Source organism: Eschscholzia californica, unplaced genomic scaffold (genome assembly GCF_041429995.1).
Source record: "Eschscholzia californica isolate CP2 unplaced genomic scaffold, dmEscCali1.0.p SCAF_5, whole genome shotgun sequence".
Taxonomy (NCBI): Eukaryota; Viridiplantae; Streptophyta; class Magnoliopsida; order Ranunculales; family Papaveraceae; genus Eschscholzia; species Eschscholzia californica.
In genome coordinates, this window is record NW_028238472.1 from 5,763,547 (window position 1) to 5,787,118 (window position 23,572).

The window sequence follows — 23,572 nt, forward strand, 5'->3', positions numbered from 1 at the left end:
CGTTGTTTTTCTTGCCTCATCACAGCTGCTGAAATTAAAAATAAGGTTTCTTTGATTCAATAACTTAATTTGGAATTAGTAACTTGTTAATTCGACTGATTTATATTCCATGACAATTACATCCTCGATCACAAAGAAAGTTAGCCCTAGTGGCCTACATCAGCCAGCACAAAAAATTCTGACTGAAATCATATTTAAGAACTTTTAAGTTATAACGAGGAGCTTTAAGATGATTTCGTCTTCCGCCCTAAAAGGGTAACCTTGTGGAGCAAAATCACACTACTACTTGACTCAGATATCTATCAATTCACTACCAAAGATTCGATCTCTTCGGACCTCTGAGAATCACAGTACTGAGGAAATTCGCAGTTACATGGTCCGTTCCTCACCTGTGAAAGACAAAAACCAACTCTGGTTACAAATAATTTGCATATTAGATAAGAAATATGTAGTCTCTAGGGGTAATTGAACAAAAAAAAATGGAACTATAGACTTCCACAATCATAAAGGTGAAACGTTCGTTTTACTCGCACAAGTTTCATATTTCAACAATAAATTTTTCTATGAATCACATATAGGGTAGAACTAACTAGATCTTGTTAGATGTCAGATGAGTAAAATTTTATTCGGCTCTTTTTCCAGCTTCATAGTTCATACATTTGTTTTCTCATTATAAGGAAGTAACTCGATACCAGTGGATGGCCTTCATTATTCCTCTTAATATAAGCAAGTAGTACTGATTTGTCTAAATTCAAGGCTATATTTATAAACACATGATACGTAAAAACGTATTAAAAAGTACAAGATAGAGACAATCTATTGATCACATTTGAAATGAAAATCACACAAACCTTACGAAACGTGAAGGAAACTCTCCTATTGTTCCTTCTTATTGTGTCTCCTTTCACTACATCAACCTGTGACATAAAAAAAAAAGTCATTGACCACATTGAGCATAATATTGTCCATTTAGACTTTAATACCCCACCATTGTTATCTGATCTTTGTGTGTCATTAGTTTAGGCATTAAATGATATGGATCGACAAACTACTGTCTTGAGAACCATTATATCGTCGTCCACAGTTTTGCTGGACGGTAGTTCTATTGAAAGCTATCCACCAGGAGAAGGGATGGTATTCCTCCTAATGTATCCGTTATCTAGGTATCCACTTAGCAACACTTAAGCAACTCAAATGATTGAAGTCATCATTTTCTTCTATATCTTTTTATTGGATCACCGTGCTGCGAGACAAACGATCTCTCTTACTTTATTAGGCTGCCCAAGATTTTATGAAGCAAGGATTGCTGTATTCTTATTTAACGGGTTCCGAACAATAAATTGGGTCAACTCAAAAACATGATTATCAGAAAAGAACCTTCAAAAATGTGACCACTTAATAATGGTTATTATGTACCTTGTGATGTGGTATATAGTGATGCCAAGCATACCGCGCCTCACCAGACAACAAAAGCATTGACCGAGGAGGGAGGAAAAGCGATTTCCTTAGAAAGGTGGAGCAACTATCAGGGTTTTCACCTTTCTCATTAGCACTATCAGATGGAGGACGCCAAGAGCCTTGTGGGTATCTCCTGAACTCCATAATACATGGGCCTGCTAATGAAAGGCTGAAAATCGATCCCTCAAATGCTGAATGTGTGTCTATATGTGGGGACAAACCCACCCCAGGTGGGTATTCATTAACCTGTGACAAATCTATCAGATATATTAAGTCCTGAAAATAAAATTTATGGGAGCAAGAATGTAAACCAGCATATTGTGCTTACCGTTAGCTGGTCCAGAGTGTCCTTTCCAGCATCATCGAAGTCCGTAGAGGAATTGATCCTTTGAAGTATGGTAGAGACAAATGATGGAAGTTCCCCTATACGGTGCTTCGTATTAACATTCCTCGTCTGTGGAGAAAGTAGAAAAGGTTGAGTAGAACTGAAGGGGTTTCTATCAGTTACCATCAAAACATACAGAGCCAGCATTACAGAAACTAGATTAAACAATTATACACAGTCCAATGCTGTCAAATGAGCAATTAGGTGTTGCTCGAGGAGGTGCTTCATACGTATAGTAACTCGACTCGTTCCTTTAAATTTCCACATGTTTGTGAAGATAGCATTAAGCACGCTTAAGTCTTGCTCTAACCTAACCCGAAAGACCTTGCATACTTGGTATTGCCAACCATCTTGGAAGGCCAAAAATAGAAAAAAATGATACTATGTAGTTTTTATTATTCTGTAGCAGAAAATACGTTAATTAAAAATTGTTAATTATAGATTTTCTGCGTTTAAGTTTTCACTTTATCCAAACTGATATCCTACAGAGATGGAAGAGAGAAAGGGAATGGCCCATTCGTGCTTCCATATAAAGCTTTTATTTTGTCATAGCAAGATTGTGTTCCTTAATTTTATTTGATTATTTTTCATGTTTGATGAAAAACATTTAATTCAGAAACACAGACGTTAAAACAACAGTCACATATTTAGATTCAGAAAATTAAATGTAAAAAGCGAAGGATGATCTAAAATCCCTAGAGCTATGTGATGAGTGTCATAACTGAACTGCAGAGGAGGTTGAGAAAGTAATGCCACTATAGCAGTTTCAAGAAAAATGCAACACCATTAGAAAACATCTGCCTGGAAGTAATTATCAGCATAAGAGAAGACACGTATATGACTAGATGTAAGTCTCAACTCCTACATATAGTCATGAATCATTTCAGTTGTAACGACTTACTTCATACATAAACTCGTAGCCGTAGTGTTGAACTCTTCGTTTCGCAAGACCCTTCCATGGTCTATCATCCACTGCCGCAAGTAATTCCTGAATACAAACGCATATACAAAACAAATAAACAACGAAAGCCAAATGAAGCTTATGGCACTTTAACTCGAAGGAATGTAGTAAAACGAGCAATCACTTCAAGTTCCTAACCTCCTCCTCTATAGGACTAATGAAGTCATGTATCAAGTAGAGACCTGGAATTTGCAACTCTGAAGCCACCAAAGACACTGGAACAGAATCTTTAACCTGACAGCATAATAAATGAATTACTCATTTTAGTAGTGTACAACTACATCTATTATTATCGAGATCGTTAATATGTTAGTAAAGTAATAACTTAATAACTAAATTGTTCCATCCCATCCCTAGATATTAGACCGGGCGGTCTAGTAAATCACGAGAGTCCGTAATATAGTAGCTAAGCAATTGGGACATATCGATCCTCCCGAGTAACTTGGCGTCCGGGAGCGAGAGCAACCACAGCAGAATCCCCAAGTTAAGTGTTATGCTTGGGACTTTGAATTTGTGGGTTTACTTCGAATTATTCAAGGAATACTACAGTATCAAAAATGGGAGTGGAGACTTGGTATCAATTGGAAAACGATCACAAGAAACATGTAATTTTATCTAATTCGTTTCTAATTTTTTGTAACTTTTCCATCTCAGCATTTCAGTTCAATATATGATCAGTTTCTAAAAAAGGGAACGAAGAATCATACATAATCAGCCAAGTCACTCAACTCGGAACGAGGGATCGTGGAATCTCCCTCTCAACTGCTTGGCATAATCGCTAGTTGAAATATTTAAGATTTCAACTACACAACAATGTTAAGTTCTTCATCTTTGGAAGATAAACCTTTCAACAATAATTAAGTTAATCTAGGTCTCTGTCTGTTGGGTATTTAAGCATTCGACTAAGAAGTTATGAAATTATGATCCATGGGGTGGGTGTTCATTCAAGAACTGAATGTTATTAGGGTTTCAAAAACTAAGGAACCTCATTGGATGGGAGTTACAAAATTCAACCATTACAGTTAATTGAACTACAAAAACTATAATTTGAAACAAAATACTATAAAATAAGGGTAAATAAAAGTTGAGGATTAAAACCTGAGAAGAAGGTTGAAGAATAGAATAACGAATATGAAGAATACGACCACCAAAATTAGGGCAAGGAATACCGTCAAAAGCATTTAAAGCATTTTGAGCAGAAATTTGATCAAAGTAAGAAACAACAACACGAGCACCAGATTCATCAGCTGGATGAACACCTTTGATTTCTCCAAAGATGCTAAAAACTGATTTAATATCATCATATGAAACACCAACAGCTGGTCCACAGTTGGCTATATAAAGATTAGGGCTTGATTGAGAATTCAATCCTACTTTATTATTAGGACGGATGAACCTTGAACTAACCATTGTCAATTCACTCTACCCACAACACAAAAGAGAGAGAGAGAGAGGGGGAGGGAGGGTCTGGCCGCCGGCGCCTTGTAACCACCCTAGGAAGAGAAACAGAGACTTGGGAGGGTCCGCGCCGGGGAAACCACCCTGGCCAATATTAAGGGTGATAGAGTGTTTTGGGTGCACGCGTGGGCGAATGGGCGTTTAGGGTGCTTTAATTTTGTACTTCGCAGGTATGGGTCCTCGCGAAGAGCGATTGGAGCACTTCTCTTTTTGAGTTTGAGATATACTCGGTGCGGTTTAAGATATCGCGACCCAATAGTCCATATAACATGAGCCATTCGCATAGATCTGTTGGAGATCCAATAGTGAGGTGATGCGCGGACATGACCATTGAAGATTCTAGGATCTGGGCCCCTAGCTGCACTTGACTGTTGGTAATCCGTAATGGAAGCATTAGACTTCTAAGCAGACATTTAGTTCGTTAGAAATCCGTATTATTTGCTCACAGTGCGACAAATGTGCGGATCAAATTTTCAAAAGGTAACGTCGTTTTAACATGGGCAATAAACACAGATTTATGGTAAGTAACAAGGTATAAATTGTGTTTAGAATAGAGATTACTAAACTCTGTTATTCTCTGTTCTCTTGTTCTTTTAGTATTACTATTTCTTTTGTTTTATTAACTTCTGGTTTTAAAACAAAAGTTTGTATTTATATTAGAAAGTAATGGTTTTCAAATGGATTCTCAAGCAAAAAGAAAAAAAAATGAAACAGTCTACCTCTGAATTCCAAGAAAGAACTTTTATTAGTTTATCAGTACTTTAGATATTGTTAGTAAAGATGGAGATACCGAAGAAATATAATATCGATGGTCGTGTAACCGTCTTTCTTTCTTTTTAGCTATAGTAGCTACTTGTGATTTTTGGGGGCGTACAACCTCTCAGGACAGCAGTCCGAATCACTCCTTGCTCAATGAAGTTGTATTCTAGCAATTGTAGCTACCAGTACTGTATGTTTGAATTGCTTATTAAACCGACAAACTTGTGTTCTTGCCAATGTCTTGGCACTATTTTCACAAGCTTGTCTCGATTTCAAAATACTTCATTTCTCTCCAAAAAAAACTTAGAAACATCTATTTGTAATCCCCAGCCCCTTGGTTTACTCTGCCTCCTTTTTTATCAAGCGGTGGTTCATTCCGAGGTGAATCATTTCGTTCAAAGACAGACAACATTTTCTTCAAATCTCGTTCTTTACATTTGAATAAATACAGGAGTATCCGTGTTTATAAAATATTTATCGACCTTTGCATTACAGTATCCTTCAGCGGTAAGATCATTGAAGCCCTGCAAATTCATTGAAGACATCTGAGTATCGGGGACATGTGAGAAATGATCGTCCCACCTGATTTAAGAAAGAAAAAGAAGGAAATTGTTATTCCCATAAAAACAAAGAGCTGACACCAAATATGTCATCTAGTGTTTAGGAAGAACACACCAATTTCCCAAGCTACATAGTAGGTAGTGTCGAGCCAAGTCGTCTGTATAACTACTCGATTGATCTGTCTGAGTGTAGTTTGCTTTCAATGTTGTGAAATTTTCTTACAAAACATAATTTTCAATGCAAAAACACTAGAAACGAGATGATTGTGTACCTCTTTGGTCGATGAATCTTCTCTCTTCATTATTTTGTTGCGACCATAATAAAATTTTGACATAGTTTCAACCGTTGAAACACCAATATAAAGCTTCAACAATAATGGGAGGGATCATACAGGGAAAGAAGCTTGAAGTGGTGGGGTTGGTGCTAGGGTTAATCGCCGAGACAATAGAGAGAAAATAGAGGGCTTTCATTAACTTGGTGTGAATTTGACTTGAACTGCATATAACACTTGACTTTGTCATAATAAATTAACCAAGTCAAGCGTTGTTCGTGTGAATAACAGTTTATTTGGGTTTGACTAATATCCCTTCGTGTAGTGGAGAAAATGAGCAGCGTAAACTTATCTAACACCAGAGTAATTGCTAAAATTTTAGGGGATAACTTCCATCAAAATATCCATTGAATTTTTTTTCAGCCTTCGAGTTTGGACAAGCATCCAAATAAGACTTGCATAGACTAACACAAATTCTATATATTGTTCAAGTTTGCAGTGTTTGCATAGGGACCAAACCGGGATGAAATAATGAGGAAGTTGTTTCTAGCAAGATCAACACATAGATTTTACGAGAAACTTAGGTGTGCAGATTGTATAGTCCTAGCCTCCTAGATAATGGCTAGCCTCCTAGATAATGGTTAGTTTATTCCTGATATGGTGATATCCAACGCCTATCGTTTTGAAACAAAAGTGTCTAGATGTACCGATTTTATCACTTTCATATTTTAAGCTAGGGTTAACTACCAGTATGTCGGCATCTGATGAGTGATGGCAATAGTATACTACCAAGATCTTTAAAACACTAGGAAAACAGCCTAACAAAGTCATAATAGCTACTTAAGATGTTATTTGTTTTTTTCTTTCTCAAAATTATATCGGAATCTGACTCAAAACTTAATTTCGCTATACTCATTAACAAACAAGCAAAACTTGGACGAGTCGACAACTGAAAAAAAAAATCACTACCAGAGCCTCAATTTACTGATGCTGAAAAATTCTCTTTGAACAGGCTGATACTGGATACACTTTGGGTTCCTGCCTTAAGTTACAGAAAGTTACAAGGAAAGTTGCAGAAGCATTCTTAAAATATATGTTTGTAAGTTAAAAGACTGCAATGTGATTACTGCAACATTAACCATCTGAACAAAAAGCCCTTAGGTTAGTAAAATTTGTCACCGGCTATTTCCCAGCTGAAATTTGAAGATGTTTACTGAAACAAGTAGTCAAGTACTTTTAAGATGCAGAGAGTGGGATAGGTCTCATGGCAGTATGGATCCGTCGAAAAGCTGTCCTAACTCTTTCTTTGAGACCTTCATTCTCGCTTTCAACATCTCCACTCTGACCGTCAAGATGTGCTACGTTTCCATCCACAGTGATTACCAGCTTCCCTTGCTCACCGATTTTCACATCACCGAATAGTGAAACCAAAAGAGACTGGATCACTTTCTCTGTTGTTTTCCCAGTTTCTTCCTCTGTTTTAGCAGTCTCTGCCTCTGTCGTGATTTTCGGCATTTCCCTACTAATGTTCAATATTAAAGCAACAATTGAGTCTGAAACCATATCGCTGATTGGCTCTGATGTCCACTGAACAGAAACATGCTTCTCTGATTCCTGCTTCACTGTTACTCTCTCGTGCACTAGTATAGCAGGACCTTCAGATTCTTCCTCGGGGGTTGATTCCACATTCTCGTAGATTTGTTTTAGCCTGTGCGTTATCACACCAAATGCCCCGGAGTATGGTACAGAGATCCTCTGAATAATGTTTGCAGTAGATAGCTGTGAGAAGACATGAAGATCATCTGGAGCCATTATCTGATAAGTAAACCCTTTCTTTACTAGTAAGCCGCTAACTGTTTCGCCTACTTCTGGGGTTTGCGCAGCAAGTTTTCCCACTGTTTTAGCCATTTTCTCAGAGTTGAAGTACATTTCAACAGACTGACAATTCTTCGGAGACATGATTTTGGTGTTTTTATCAGCAAATTGGGTAATGAGCTTCTGTTTGAGCCTCCCCATCTCATTGGCTTCTCCGTGAACAAGAATTATGTTTGGGGGCATCAACTCCTTTAAGAATGTACTTGTCTGTGCGAAGTCCGCGTGAGCTGAGAAGGAAATGTAGTGAACTTGCATGTTGAGAGGTGCAGTTAGACCGTTCATAAGGGTCACTTCTTTGGGTTCGTTGATAATACTCTTTGCCAGTGTTCCTTCGACAACATATCCTGGTATTACACATGCATTTTTCTTATCAGAGCACCACTTATCGAATAACTGCCTTGACAAACCACTTTGTAACCCACTTGGACTTGCCATCACAACTGACGGGCCTACATCGTCGAAGTTCTCGATGCTCTTTAATGGTGATATATGCTTGAAGTCGAAGGGATTTGAGTTAGCAAATTGAGTCCTGATTCTATCATTCATGGAATTGATGTAGGTTTGATAAACAGCCATGCACCTCTTGGCAAGAGGTGATGCATAGTAGATGGGTATATTATGGAGCTCTGGGTGGTTTGCCCAGTATTCATCGAGAATGAGAAGCAACTCCTGTGCACGACCCAAGGCAAATGCCGGAATGAGGACACGACCACCTTGGGAGATAGTCGAGTGAATCACATCAGTGAAACGTTTTTCACGGACAATCCGTGGCTGGTGAAGCTGGACACCATATGTGGACTCAATTATGCAGATATCAGGGGAGAACTGAGGAGTCTCAGCAGCACGAAGGTGACGATCTTCCTCACGGGAGTAGTCTCCTGTGTAAAGGACCCGTACTCCAGCAATGTCAACCATGAACATGGCCGCACCAAGGACATGACCGGCAGTGTAGCACCAGAAGCGGATTCCGTTCACTTCAAGAGTTTGGTGGAAGTCAATAACCTGCATAACAAATTATGTGCAATTAACATGAGAATGGAATTCGAAGTCTTAAAAAGAGAGCTACCTATAACTTTTTAACCGGGAAAGACCTAGTTATCATGGGAAGATTAATTGTCAATTTAGTCAGTTTCTATCATATTAGCAGTAGCAAAATCACATTCTAAAATTTTAAGCTATCTGCTTTACTAGAAATAACAAACATAAAATGCACCACAGATCAGTTATATATGAAGACTTGACGAATGCAATAATAAAGCAAGTGTAGCTGATAGCTCACTCTTCAACATCATGAAAGCTTATGATAATTCAAAATGTACAGGCCTATGTTCTCAAATGGGTCGGTTCATACATTTCCAGTAATAGATAGATGAAAGTGATAAGCCATGTTCTTAGCTACGGTTTCGTAGCTCAAAGAATTGTACAAAACTTGCTAATTTGATAAAGGGCTTTTCGAGTGTAGAAGAACAATAAGTGTAGATGGAGAGTAGACCTATTAAGTTATGGGAAATAAAGATCAAAGAGATAATGTACCTCTATTTTATCCATGGAGCGCAGAATGTCTTGCTCGTCGTATAACATATCTTCAACTGAAACCTTGCTCACTTTTACATAATCCGACAAAAGTAACCTGTAAATGGCTTTTGTTGCATGCGTCATAAAAACACGGCCTTTGAAGGTAGTCTGCCAAGCATATCAGCACAATAAAAGTTTATAAGCAGTATACACGGATAAACGAGTTACGGTACATACTTGTCAGTAGAAGACTAGAAGTTACATACCTTCTCCAGAAAATATGGAAGTGATGCCGCATGATCCAAATGAAAGCTGCAATAAAAATCAACTGTCGTAAATCTCATAAAACTAGTTTCAAAAGAATATATTAAATAATAGCTTGGATCTCTACATGCAGATGCAAAATAGCTCTGGATTGGGAAAGAAATTTTTTTTTCCTTTTTCATACTTCTGCAAATACCAACACATTCAGTCTAAAGTATGTTATCTTATTAAGAGTTATTGCAGAAGGCAAAGAAACTAAAAAAAATAATAGTTAAACGTTCCTGAACTAAAAAAGAACTCCACTTGTTGGTAGTAGTTCCAGTAAATTCTTGAAACCACCCCCAAACACGGAAACTGCTAGTAACGAATTATAAATCATAGAGCCTTTTCAAATGAACAATCTTTGAAACTCGTAATAGTTCCATCAAGGGTAAGCTTTGTAACCAATGAAATTTGCTAATACAGACATCCCATTTATGCCTTAACATTATCCTATGATAGGATTACTTATTAGTCAGACATGAATTTAGCAAAATAGTGTGTTGAAATTTGTAGTTTTTAACATAGCTACAGATATGCAAAACCTATTCGGCAAATTCATATCAGCTAACTTGAAATTGGCTTATATAATGACACATTAGTCAGCACCGCCAAGGCATAACTGAGATGTGAACATTTGCAAAAATTCTAATGGTACCAAGCCAAAGACTTTCGTACATGAATTCTTTTGACGGGCAAGCACAAAATACACTCGTACAGTACTTATATATATATATATATATATATATATATATATATATATATAGGTATAGATTATGAATTAAAGATTGGGCATACCCCAGGTTACATTCTTAGGTCTTCATCAAGTAAATCAATTGTTTCAACCCCCCACATGAAAAGTAGGGTTTCAAATTGAGATAAATAATTGGTTGCTTCTTAAATAATTGCAAATATTCACTAAAAGGAACAATTTTTAGGGATGCAAGATAAAGGAAGAAACTTGAAGGAACCATACTGAGTAACTAGAAGAACATCAATGGCTGAAGGATCAATTTCATCAAAGTAGGGCAAAGCAGCCATTCCTGAGTAAGCTGGGTGAATTCCACAATCGAACTACCAATCAAAGAAACAATTAAAAACAAATTAAAATAAAAGGAACAAAACCCTAAACCCCTGAACCTGAGAAGAGAAGTAAAATGACAGGAAGAAATGAAAGAAGGGTGGATGGGAGTACCAAGACAGTTTTGCCTTTGTAAGACATGAATACACAAGAACGACCTACTTCACTTCCTGCACCTAATGGGGTAATTATGAGCTGATCTCCTGCTTCTCTTGTTACCGACGAACTCCTTTTCAGAGACTTAGTTGACGGATCTTCTCCAGTTGTTGCCATCTCTCTCTATCTTCTTCTCTCTTTCACTGGGGATGGTAGTGATGATGAACCTGCGTACCGGACGTCTGAACCCTAGTTACAATTCCTAGTGATGTACCGGTCCCATTACCGATTCTATCCAAATTAGGACAGCTTTAAAGGCGCCCTGTCTAGTGTAAACGGCGCCCCCTCCCCCAGGGCCCGCCAAAAAGAAAAATTCGAGATCAACTGATCAAGATTGTATTTCAACAAAAAAAAAAAAAAAAAGTGGTCATGATTGTGAGGTGAATTTTTTATTTAAAAACCCAAAAAATGGGGTCAAATACTAGATTAGGCCCACCATACATTAATATTTCTTTGAAAACACATTTTCATAAAAATAATCAATATCAAACCCAATTTCGGATCCCCATGTACTGTTTCCCATCTCTAGGAACCCACTACTTTAGATAATCCCATCTCTACCCTTTATATATAAAGGTTTCCCTCAAAATTTCAATATAATATTTCTTTCCCTCTACACCAGATTTCCTTCCATATTTTTCCTCTCTCTTCTCTCCTCTCTTTTTCCCTCTCTCTCGAGATTTCATAACAGGAGCCGAAACTATTCCTCCGGAAATCTCACCCTTCCATCCACCGGTAATATCTCTTTCATTTGTTTTCTTTCTCTCTCATCTTCATCATTTTCTCTTTGGTTTATTTGGTTGCTTTCTTCATCTCTCATCTCTCATCTTCATCATATTTTCTTTAAATTTTCTCTTTCTAGATTCATCTTCATCTTCATTGCTTGCTTTCTCTCTCATCTTCATCATTTTTTTTTGGTTTATTTGGTTTCTTTCTTCATCTCTCATCTTCATCAAATTTTCTTTAAACTTTCTCTTTCTAGATTCATCTTCATTATAATATTTCTTTCATACTATCATCTTCATTGCACCTTCCTTCCTTTACACTTTCTCTCTCTGAAATTTCGTTTTGATAAAACTTTTACAAAGTTTTTTGTTTAAGAACTGAAAAAGTACAAACTTAGATCTATTTTTCGGTTTCTCTCTCTAGAAATTACGTGTTAGTAGATATTGATGTTTAACAGACAAATTGACAAGTATTGTAAGCATTTTAGAATATGTTGTTAGCACAATGTTAATACAACGAGCAAACTGAAAAATGTTTTCTGTATTTTTATAGTTGTTACCATCAAAATCCAGATTTTGTGTCTTACAAAAATTGATTCGTGTTTTAAGCATTTTAAATTTGTTGTAGAAACAATGTTGATTCAGGGGCCAAACTCGAAAATGCTTGCTCCAAATATTCACTTAGTGATTGTGTTTTTTAACTTGTATAAATATTTTCGGCAATGATGATTTTTTGGTTGCAGTTCCTTGGTTGATGTTTGCAATTCCTAACTTGCTATCAACATCTTCTTAGATGTTTATGTTTTTGCAATTATGCTTTGAGCACGAAACTATTATTAGCAATAAAGATTTAATTACTTCATTTGTCATCCTTCTCTCTGCAAGTACATTAATGTTCCAAACAATTTCAAATATGTTTTAGTTATACCAAGGGTTTGGTTTCTTTTATTAAGTTGCTCTCTGATAGTTTTTATTTGTTTGAGACATATTTTAAAATGTTACTGTACATTTTCAGAATAATAATCAAATTGTGAAATGTTGACAACATTTATGTTTGTGTCCAAGTTTGCATGCTATATGTTTTCGGAAAATTTCTGAAGCTGATAACAATGTTATAATTGTCCTATGCAAGGAACCATTTGCTGCCATAAAGCGGAAAGAAAAGGGAGAAATGAGAAAGAAACAGAGGTGGTTGAAGGAGAGAGGAAAAACATCCTTGGGATAAAAAAGTTGTCCAGATTAAATGTACCTTAAAGTCGGGCTAGAAGAAACTTGCACAAAGAAAACGGGCAGAATTGACAACTTTAACGAAGATTGGAAAATTAATGAAAATAATTGTTTTCGTGTCAACAAAACTCAAAATGTTTTGGATTCTTAGAGTGGGATTTCCGCTGTAACTACATGTTTATATAGGTTGGATTTTGTTGTGAGGAAATTTGTAGATGCTTTTGCAATAAGCTTCTTTTGTTTATTGGAAAACCGAAAAAACAAGAGCAAATTTGTTTTCGCTTTGAACAAACTGAGATGTGTCAGAAGTATTTTGATGTGTTGTATTTGTCAATATGATTTGTTCGATAATAGTGTTCTGTTTTATTTTCTTTTTTTTGTTTGCAAAAAAATGGATGTTATCTTCGAACAAAATCGGAAATGTAGATAAAACTGACTAAATAAATCAAACATTTTCGAGTTTGCTCGTTGCATGAACATTGTTTCTAAAACAAATTTAAAATGTTTAAAACATCAATTAATTTTTTTAAGGCACAAAATCTGGATTTTGGTGGTAACATCAATCAAGTTATGTTGAAGACATTTGGGGTTCTTTTTCAAACATTTATGGTTTTGTTGACGACATATTGTGTTCAGTTTCAGACATTCAGGCAAATGTTGATGATTTTTAAGTGCTTTACTTGGTAAAAAAAACTTTTGTCTACGTTTAGCATTTTGGGTGGTTTTGAAAACATTTATAGTTATGTTAAAGACATTTTGGGTTCTGTTTCAAATATTTACGGGTTTGTTGTAGTTATTTTGGGTTTTGTCCCAGACATTCATTGATTTGTTGATGAATTTTGGGTGTTTTACTGAGTAAATAAGTCTTTGTTCTTAGTTTAGAATTTTGGAGAGTTTTTGAAAACATTTAAAAATATGTTGAAGACATTTTGGGTTTTGTTTCAGACATTCAGGGGAATGTTGATGATTGTTTAGGGTTTTACTTGGTAAAAAAACTTTTGTCATTCGTTTAACATTTTGGGGTTTTTTTGAAACATTTAAAGTTATGTTGAAAACATATTGGGTTATGATTTAAACATTTGCGGTTTTATTCTTGACATTTTCAAGAATGTCACCTACAATGTTGGACATGTTCATAACATTTTATGATTAAGTTAACAAAAAATTTGTTCTTCAAAATATATGAGATGCAGAGACAATAAACAGTTTGTCTCAAGAATTAAACAAAATATGAAGAAACAATCAATAATGTTATGGACATTCTTCAGGTGCGCTTTTGTACATTGTTTGACACTCTTTTGGATGAATAAGAAATTTACAAAATAAGAGTTAGCCATGTAAGGATCCATTCACTACAACATGAGTTAGAATGTCTGGAACAATATATAAAATTCATAGACAAAAAGAAGAGTTTCTAAGACAAATAAGCAACATATGCAAATATCTAATTCATGTTGGAGACATACGGAAGAATGACAATTACAATTGGGTTTGACATGATTCACAAACTAGCTTTTCTTATCATTATTTTGAGAAGTAACAGGTACTCTATCCGGTTCCATAGATGAAAATTCTGCAAGCGGAATGAACAAATGATTATATGCAGTAGGAATATTGGAAAATGCTCGAGACATTAAAACGAACGTTATCAACATTTCTAAAAATGTTTAGAATTAGCGAAAAATGTCAAAGACATTCTCATTCAGAATGAATCCCGAATATGAAGAGCAAAAATATAGATTAAACAATTGATAAGTATGCTTCTAACAAAAGAGAAAGTGTTCTCATTATTGAAGAAGTGTCGGTATTTTGAACAACAAAAAATGTTTAACGAAGAACAATCACTTTTGTACCAAGTAAAAAAAAAAAAATCATCAACAAACCCCTAAATGTTTGAAACATAACCCAAAATGTCTTCAACTTAACTTTAAATTTTTCCCAAACCCCTAAAATGCTTAACGAAGAACAAAATCTTTTTTACCAAGTAAAACACCCAAAAATCAACAACAAAATCCTAAATGTTTGAAACATAATCCCAAATGTCTTCAACATAACTGTAAATGTCTCCAAAAAAACTCCTAAAATGCTTAGCGAAGAACAATAGCTTTTTACCAAGTAAAACCCCAAAAAATCATCAACAAACTCCTAAATGTTTGAAACAAAACCCCTTAACGAACAACATATTCTAAAATGCTTAAAACACCTGAAAATTTGTCTGTTAAACATCAACATCTGCTAAAACGTAATTTCTAGAGAGAGAAACCGAAAAATAGATCTAACTTTGTACTTTTTGGGTTTTGTCCCAGACATTCATGGGTTTGTTGATGAATTTCGAGTGTTTTACTGAGTAAATAAGTATTTGTTCTTGGTTTAGCATTTTGGGGGGTTTTTGGAAACATTTTCAAATATGTTGAAGACATTTTGGGTTATGTTTCAGCCATTCACGGGAATGTTGATGATTGTTTAGGGTTTTACTTGGTAAAAAAAACCTTTTTTATTCGTTTAACATTTTGGGGGGTTTTTTGAAACATTTAAAGTTATGTTGCAAACATGTTGGGTTCTGATCTAAACATTTGCGATTTTGTTCCGGACATTTTGAAGAATGTCAACTACAATGTTGGAAACAGACCCCCTTAACGAACAACATATTCTAACATGCTTAAAACACCTGACAATTTGTCTGTTAAACATCAACATCTGCTTAAACGTAATTTCTAGAGAGAGAAACCGAAAAATAGATCTAACTTTGTACTTTTTAGTTTCTTAGAACAAAAAACTGTATAATGGATTTTACCTTGTTAAAGAAATTAGAGAATGTAGAAGTAAAACTCAAAAATCTTATAAGAAGATTGAACATCATTAAATAAAACTTATGATTGTATGATGATGAAGATTAAAGAAGAAGAAGAAGAAGATGAAACATTAAAGAAGATGCAGCATTAAAGAAGATGAAGATGAAATCATACCGGTAGTTCAATGGTCGGACTTCGTTTCCGAAGAAACTAATTTCATGTCCGATCACCCAATTCCGGTGAAGGTAGAAAGAGAAAACGATTATGGTCTTTAGCTTCTGGGAAAGTAAAAAAGAATGAAGAAAGAAAAAGTAAAAAGTAAAAAATCTTGGTTTTTGTAATAAGAAGACTGACCAAATTAATTTGGATGGGAAAGTGGGTGGGATTTTATGGGCATGATTTTGTGTAATAAAGGGTATAGTGGTACTTGTACATAGTGGGTTTTTTTCTCATTAATATTTAAGATTGGGCCTCTTTCTTGTTATTCCTCATATTTTGGGCCTTAGAATAACGGGCCCTTGTGAGGTAAGGGTAGGTCAATAATACTTTTCGCAATTATTCGAAAAAGTATTGCGAAATTTTTTAAATGGAAGATGAAAATTTTACAAGATTATTCGAAAAATTAATTTTTAAGGGAAAATAAAATATTTGTTTTTCTTCTGTAACTCCCCTGCACATTTTATGTAGCAGAAGAACCGTGGGATCCTTGGATATGACTTTTTCTGTGGGTTTTATACAGTCCTCCGAGGCTAAATGTTTGTTTTTTTGTCGAATTCAGATATGAAATGTGATATGAATTTTAAATTAGATGGAGTTAAATTTGGGAAGTATTTATCTTACTGCATGAGTGTAAATAGTCTAAAATTACATCAGACGGCCCTTGACATGTAATTACGATGGTCAGTCATATCGAACACAAAATTATTTTTTAAAAATTTGGGAGTGTTTACTCCTTGCTTGCGTGAACGTAATATTGCACCCTATTTGTTGGCAGCATACGTTACTGAACGATTCTTTCAGATTTTTGAGATATTCAATATATTTCAGATCACCTTGTATCCTGTTTTTAAGTGAGACTCATTGATGAAGTAATATTAGCATTATTTTCCTTGCCCAAAAAAATTCGTCTAAAACAAAAATTAGAACAGATTTCGAGTAAATTATATCTCATAAATAATCTGACAAACTATTTAGACCATGACTATATCATTGTAGTCTGACACTTTTGTCGAGGTGATATATGATACAAAGATTGATTATAAGAGACTTATCAGAACACTATACGCGTCTGATCTATGTGACAAGGGTCGTATCAAACTATCATTACAAGATTAGAAGTATTACGAATAGCAATTGTACTCAAAGAATACATCAAAATAATAAATGCAATCACCCATTTGCATCCCCTTGCTTATTTTGGAGAGTCATCAATGAATTTCATCCTCTTATTTCTTCTATGTGACCTTGTTTTAATCATTTAATTAATATGAACTAATTCTAATCTTTTAATTATGTATAAGAAATTTCGTTTGGGTCAAACACACGGTTATGGCACGATGAATCACACGGGTAAGGACAATCAATCTTCTGAAATGGTTTTCGATCGTAAAACCAATCTCCAATTGCCTTTGCAATAGGCTGCAAACTCAAACGACATTCGATAAGTATAAAACTCTTAAGCAAAGTAGCTAATAATATAATATAAGGATCGAATCGAAATAGAACTGCTTACAGTATTGTTCAATACAGGAGAGTTATTCATTAACCAAGTTTCCTGCATTTCTGTTTGACAATGAGCATAACAGGAGTTGATGTACATTCCTCTTGATGTTGATTTCCCTAGTACTGTCAATGTACTTAGAAACTCTAACCTGAAACCTGTTCAAACCATAGTGTTTCTCTTCAATCTTAGATGCCATATATACATCAAGAATTCTAACATAATTTCAAGAATATGACTATAATGACTCAAAGCTTATTGGTTAGTGATATTGCCCATGCCATCTAGGCCCAAGCCCAACGAGTACATGGTTTTGTTTATGGAAATCGGTCTACGAGCCCATGTAAGAAACCTCGACACTAACTAAGCTCTTGATCTTGCACCTATAGTCCAGTCTCTGGGCACTCACCTAGAAAATATTAGTCTCCACCCTAAGAGGCGAGTCGTTCTGACTTTTATACCCTTTGTAATGACCCAAGTCCGAAGAGTTATTTGTATTGTTATTGTTTTCACCGTTCAAGCTCAAGCCAATTCAGTATAAAATTTTGTTCTTGGCCAATGCTCCATGAGCCCCACATAAGGCCTTCAAACTTATTAAGCTTGATGTTGCATCTGTAGCCAGTCTCTAGAGCTCTTGAAAGTGATATGAGGCCAATACCATAAACCAGAAAGATCTTTTCTTGTCTTCTGACTCGGAGGCTAATATCAACTCATTGGTCATATATTCGGGCAGATATATCCGTTATAAACGTGTGGGCATACAAGTTCAACTCTAAGAGCAAGCCGTTCAAAGTTAGAAGTTTTTTAACAGAGTTGTGTTATATTGAGATATGGAAGATATATTGGATATGGTGACTACTAATATACAAGATATGGAAGATATCGGAAGATACAAAATATATGAGACGGATCGAGATGAAGAGATCCGACGATAAAAGAAGAGACCAAGACATATGAAGATCAGAAGATATATTCATATATTCAAGATATCTCTTATATTGTATTCTTTCCTAACTAATCCATATCTTGTATATTAGTAGTCACCATATCCAATATATCTTCCATATCTCAATATGTTAAAAGGCACATTATTTATAAACCAAAGACGAAAATAGTAGAAAGAAGCAGGAAAAGTTCAGAAGCTAACCTTGCATTATATGAATCTGACTTGGAGAACATTTCCTTATATCCATCTTACAAGAATGCCATGTTCCATTAAGATCAGCAACTTCTGGTACAAAAATGTTCTTTATCTAGAAACAAAATAGAGTGGAGTGATAGTATAAGATATTACAATTCATCCTTCAGAGTTTAGATCAATTACAAACAGAAAAAGTAATAGGATACGTGATATAAGACGGATCAAGATGAAGAGATCCGACGATGAAGATGTGTCCAAGCAAAGAGATACGTGTGTAACACGTGTATGTAAGTGACGGATCAAGAAGACGAGATCCGACGATCAAGAATAATTCAAGATATGTGAAGATATTTCAAGATATATGAAGATCCATGATATTTACTTTCTTATATTCAGAATATCTCTTGTAACTATCTAATGGTAAGATTAGATAGATTTTATATTATTTCTTAGTTTAGTTAGGAGAAACTAGGAAACCCTAAACCCAAGTTATCTATAAATAGGAGAAGGTTCTAGAGATTAAATCATCGAGTTATGTTTGACCAATGTAACCGATCAAACCCACAATTGTATGTGGTGATTATTAATAAAGAAGTTATTCTCCGTGGATGTAGGTTTTGAGTATCCGACCGAACCACGTTAAATTATCGTGTCACTATTTATCAGTATATCTCCGATTATTATATAATGGTGATTTTAACAAAAAAGAAAAACATTTGCAGTTCCCGTCGAAGTTGAATGAGTCTTAGCTAGGTGGTTTTTGTTTTTTCTGATTGTCTGCTTCTGACTATCTGACTTGTTGAATCTATATAGTCTGACCCAGATGAACCCAAAATAGACGTCATGAGTCAGACAAAAACATATATTCTGAAATCTTACTCGAGTTAATTCAGACCTCGAGTCTAAATTTAGATCTGACTTCAAAACAAAATACATATACTACCTTAGAACAAAATTCAAAATAGTACCTACATATACTACCTCAGAACAAATTCAAAATAGTACCTGCCATGAATCGTAAGCTGCATTCAGTATAAAAAGTGGCGTCCTGATCTGTTGCGCTATATGTTGTGGGAAAAAGCACTGCAGTCATATATATATCGTTAGGATGATAATATAGAAAGAGTAGAATTTTTGCCGAAAGAACACCGTGAATTCACTTACCAAATTTGGGTTACTAAACTTTGAAGTGCAAAATGCAGGCAAATTCTTTACCGATCCCTATATATATCGAAAGTAAGATGATTATTCAAGTCATGTGTTTTGATCAACTAAATAAAACAATAAACAATACACTTACGTGCGTTTTGACCACATCGTTAAAATATTCTTGTATATGCATAGCTCCAGATATATCTTTTCTGTTATGAAGAAGAAGAATAATTCGATCTTATTAAATCAAACTAACGAAAATAAGTTCATTTCTTCTTCTGATTTAGACCCAAAACTCAAAAGTAAGTATACAAAGGAGTAGTCATAGGAGCTTACACATTTACAAAGAAACCAGCATCGGCAATGCATTTTGCTTTAGTGCCCGTAGGTAGAAGAGCACGAAAACTGTCACAGTGAAGAATGGACGTCAAACCACCAGCAGAACAACCAGACAGAATAGCCTATAAACAATTTGTTTTCATTATTTTGGGGATAAGTTGGTAAAACGAAAGAAAATATCGATTTTCTTCGTTTTGGATTGTTTGTTTAGGATCATACATTTTCAGCATTTTTCATTCCTTTTGCTAGTAACTCCTCGATAACAGCAATCCAAACTCTAGCTCCTCTATGATGAAGATTGGTTGCCTAGTCAAATTTTTCGAGTACCCATTTTAGAAATAAAAAGAATAGTAAGTCGAATTCATAAACTTTTCACTCTTAAGTTTCATGAAATGACTCACTGGATCTACTGCTTCTATGTCTCCAGTAAATGAAGAACCATCACAATATCGAATCTTGACTCTATTCCAATTATGAAAGTCTGAATCGAAATCCCAAAATCAAGTTTCAGCGAACGAAAAGGAATTATGCGGCGAAGCTCTAAACAGACAACTCGTTGGTAGATTTAGAAGTCTTACCAGGGTTGAACATTGCCATATTGTGCAGAATACCAGAGAAAGGGAGGTCCTTTGCCATTTTCTTAGACGAACCTAAACGATTGTCTTTACGTGCTAGGCAAGTTGTAACATTGTTACACCATCCTCCTCCCTGTAAACGGGAACACATTTGGATCAATAACCACATATAATGAAGAGTTTAACAAAAGCAACAACCTTAAGCACGGATGACGGATCATCTAGAACCGAGACGTTGAATTGCAGAAAACTATTAAAACTTGATTAAAAAAAAAACTAGTGACTCTACAGGTGTAGATTATGGTTGGGCGAAGAATTTTACGTATAAAGAATGCAAGTTTAGTGCAAATCAATGTTAGATTGTTCATCACTTTGGAACCGAATGAGTTGAGATTAGAGTGCGAGGATAATCTGACATGGACGAAGGGTATCTCATAACCAAATATATAATATCTACGTCCTCTCAACTCATTGTTAATTGGTTTAGACTCGGATGTCTACAAATTTAACATTGTACCAGAGCTAAGACAACAAGTCCTAGGGCAACGCGATCACTTGTTCCACGTAATCACGTAATGCAACAAAAAGAGACGTGTTAGGCTCAAAGAACCCATACATTGGGGGGGGGGGGGGGGGGGGGGGGGGGGGGGGGGGAGTAGAGTAATCCCACATAGACAAAGGTACTATCAATACCAAAAATATAATAGCAACGCCCCTTACACTCATGTCCAATTGGTTTTGAGTTGGATGTCCACAAAGTGAATTCCGTGTTTTATGATGTCTAACAGACTCAAATACATACAAGAGAATCATTTGGGTGGTCAAAATTTAACTCTGAAGGACTCTGAGATGATGGAATTCGACTTCTTAAGAATGAAACAAAACTATGTACAAGTGACGTAACAATTTTTTCCGATTTCCAAGTGAATACTGATTCTTGAAGGAAGCTCAATCAATACGTATTCAAGACTTAAAAATCCAGTAGATGGTTGGACTTAAAGAACAAACCTCAATATGAACTAACCAACTGTTAATTCCAGAGCCAAATCCTTTATCAATATGGTAAGCTGGAGGACTCCCATCCAAACAAACTGCAGAAATGCCACACGAAAGTAGTAAAATTTAGACTAAGAATCTATAAGAATGAAAGCTCTAATCAGATTTAATTAGTAAGATGAGCTTCTAACTCATGAACACTTAAAGTTTATACCAGCTCCTTTTGCTACCGCGTTCTCGACATAAGTGATTCCCACATAGCCTCCGCTCGTCTTTAGAGTGGTCGATAAGAAGACTAGTGCACATACTAATCCAAGTAATTTTATGTCGATCATTCTGCAAATGCAAAGGAAAATCGATAGAGTCAAAATAAATAAAGTAATAGTTACGACCCATGTCTTAGAAAATATCGATATTGTTCCTCCTTTAGACAATCAGGCCCAAGCCCGACAGGTACAGGAGTTTGTTCCTAGGAAAGACTCGACAAGCCCACCCAAAAGGCCTTCGACACTAATTAGTCACGCACCTATAGCCCAAACTCCGAACATTCTTCTAAACAATATGGATCTGTCACATTAGATCTAATCACGAATCCCCACAAACAAACCCTCCTATCTGTTGGGCTTGGGTATCTAAAGCGAAGACAACATCGCCTTTAATGTGGTGGATTAACAGAGTAAAATAATTACTAATTCACATCGAATAATCGATAAAATCAAAACTAAGTAAGTAGTAATCTAAATTATGAACTTCCGTTAAAACTTCTCTCATTCAATCATTAGGCCTAATATAATAGAGTAAAGTTTCTAGCAATAAAACAGAAGATTGGTATCACCAATCAAGATACTCATTATGATCTTCAATCAACAAAAACTACTTATATAACCCTTAAAACCAGAAAAAATTGATTACCCTTTTCTTCTTTCAATCAAATTTAACACTTTCATGATTCAAAATTCAAACTTATCAAACTAACAGAAATCTCCAAATTCAGCCATTCTTCAAATAAACAAACTTAGAACAATAGAACTTACCTTAAGAAAAACTGAAGGAGAATATGGAACAATGGTGAATTTGTACTGGTTCACTTAAGTTGCCGGAATCTGACCCAATACTCTGTTTGATATGTTAGTTGAGTATGGATGATCTGACCCACTACAGTTAAGGTATACCTACAAGCTATTAGTATTAAAAAATTTGGGGAAGAAGAACAGAACCCAATAGCCGACACTTATTCACTTAGATTTCTTAAACTTAACTAAAAAGGTGTTTTTTTTAATTCAATTCTAGAGAGAGAGAGAGAGAGAGACTCTAGTACTATTTTTTTAATGAGATACAATTCAGAGTATTAAATAATTTTGTGGGGATCCAAAAAAAAACAGAGAAACTGTGAAAGAATAGTGCTACTTAGTTATGTGAAATAAATGGTGGTGGTGAAATTTGAGTGGATGAAAGAGAAAGGGTAAAGAGAAGATTAGCTAGAGAACCATTAGAATTTAGAGAGAGAGAGAGAAAGAAAGAAAGAAATGTGTTAAATTATGATTGTCGTTAGTTAGATCAAGGAGTATGGATGGACCCAATAGCTTTTATTATCTTGGTATAAGTTAGTAGCTGTCATCCAATTAGAAAAAGAATGAGAAAAGAGGAAAGCACAAAAAGAAAAAAGATGGGAAATTTTCAAAAAGGAGAGAGAAAAAGGAACTCAATTTGTTGATGATGATGATAATAAAGAAAGAAAGTAGTTTGTGGTTTTTGGACTTCACATGAAAAAAAAAAGGAAGGGGTTTCTATCTCTTGGAATTTCTTTCAAATCTCCTTTTGGATTTCCCACTTTCTAAACTAATTTTGAAAGAAAAATAGCAAGTTCACACTTCTTGTTAATCTTGTGCACATAAACTCAACTTAAAGACATTATATAAGAGTGTCCTATTTAGATTTTACTAAAATTAGGTATCAATCTTTAATGGTGTCTATATTAGATATATATTTATGATAGTTTCACCACAATGACTCTCACTATAAGAAGGGCAAGACAGCTAGAGTACTTTTATGATGGTAATATGGTGTAGTTTTAGCTCTAGTATTCTAATAATTTTTTATGTTAAAAGCATAGTTTTCATAT

General features: G+C 35.1%; 3 protein-coding genes across 3 annotated transcripts; all 3 read right to left on the reverse strand.

The window, feature by feature from the left end:
- Positions 1-34: 34 nt before the first annotated feature.
- On the reverse strand, positions 35-4,489 carry TRM9 (RNA-binding (RRM/RBD/RNP motifs) family protein). The gene is made up of 7 exons (XM_086644585.1): positions 3,903-4,489; positions 2,943-3,038; positions 2,745-2,831; positions 1,787-1,912; positions 1,417-1,704; positions 852-917; positions 35-389 (listed from the first exon to the last, which is right to left on the reverse strand). The coding sequence occupies exons 1-7, from the start codon at positions 4,212-4,214 to the stop codon at positions 303-305; spliced, it is 1,062 nt and encodes a 353-aa protein (XP_086500711.1). The 5' UTR covers positions 4,215-4,489; the 3' UTR covers positions 35-302.
- Positions 4,490-6,803: 2,314 nt separating this feature from the next.
- Positions 6,804-11,164, reverse strand: CPSF73-I (cleavage and polyadenylation specificity factor 73-I). Its single transcript, XM_086640803.1, has 5 exons — positions 10,742-11,164; positions 10,523-10,620; positions 9,510-9,555; positions 9,262-9,411; positions 6,804-8,730 (listed from the first exon to the last, which is right to left on the reverse strand). Exons 1-5 carry the CDS (start codon positions 10,898-10,900, stop codon positions 7,090-7,092), a joined length of 2,094 nt encoding a protein of 697 aa, XP_086496929.1. The 5' UTR covers positions 10,901-11,164; the 3' UTR covers positions 6,804-7,089.
- A 5,659-nt stretch (positions 11,165-16,823) lies between these two features.
- On the reverse strand, positions 16,824-23,335 carry LOC147536554 (pectin acetylesterase 8-like). Its single transcript, XM_086641221.1, has 13 exons — positions 22,485-23,335; positions 21,665-21,786; positions 21,463-21,545; positions 20,458-20,587; positions 20,281-20,360; positions 20,099-20,185; positions 19,877-20,001; positions 19,689-19,749; positions 19,553-19,609; positions 19,394-19,471; positions 18,395-18,500; positions 17,260-17,405; positions 16,824-17,165 (listed from the first exon to the last, which is right to left on the reverse strand). The coding sequence occupies exons 2-13, from the start codon at positions 21,783-21,785 to the stop codon at positions 17,037-17,039; spliced, it is 1,203 nt and encodes a 400-aa protein (XP_086497347.1). The 5' UTR covers position 21,786; positions 22,485-23,335; the 3' UTR covers positions 16,824-17,036.
- Between the last annotated feature and the right edge of the window lie 237 nt (positions 23,336-23,572).

What these genes read in the sequence shown, in the direction of transcription:
- TRM9 (XM_086644585.1), bottom strand. Translation starts at nt 4,214, where the DNA reads ATGGTTAGTTCAAGGTTCATCCGTCCTAATAATAAAGTAGGATTGAAT. An exon ending in TTCTTCAACCTTCTTCTCAG is followed by an intron (nt 3,039 to 3,902) that starts GTTTTAATCCTC and finishes TTATGCTGTCAG; the next exon opens with GTTAAAGATTCTGTTCCAGT. An exon ending in ACACTCTGGACCAGCTAACG is followed by an intron (nt 1,705 to 1,786) that starts GTAAGCACAATA and finishes GATTTGTCACAG; the next exon opens with GTTAATGAATACCCACCTGG.
- CPSF73-I (XM_086640803.1), bottom strand. Translation starts at nt 10,900, where the DNA reads ATGGCAACAACTGGAGAAGATCCGTCAACTAAGTCTCTGAAAAGGAGT. An exon ending in ACAAAGGCAAAACTGTCTTG is followed by an intron (nt 10,621 to 10,741) that starts GTACTCCCATCC and finishes TTTGATTGGTAG; the next exon opens with TTCGATTGTGGAATTCACCC. An exon ending in TTCCATATTTTCTGGAGAAG is followed by an intron (nt 9,412 to 9,509) that starts GTATGTAACTTC and finishes TATGCTTGGCAG; the next exon opens with ACTACCTTCAAAGGCCGTGT.
- LOC147536554 (XM_086641221.1), bottom strand. Translation starts at nt 21,785, where the DNA reads ATGATCGACATAAAATTACTTGGATTAGTATGTGCACTAGTCTTCTTA. An exon ending in GTTGGTTAGTTCATATTGAG is followed by an intron (nt 20,588 to 21,462) that starts GTTTGTTCTTTA and finishes TCCCGTTTACAG; the next exon opens with GGAGGAGGATGGTGTAACAA. An exon ending in ACATAGAAGCAGTAGATCCA is followed by an intron (nt 20,186 to 20,280) that starts GTGAGTCATTTC and finishes AAATTTGACTAG; the next exon opens with GCAACCAATCTTCATCATAG.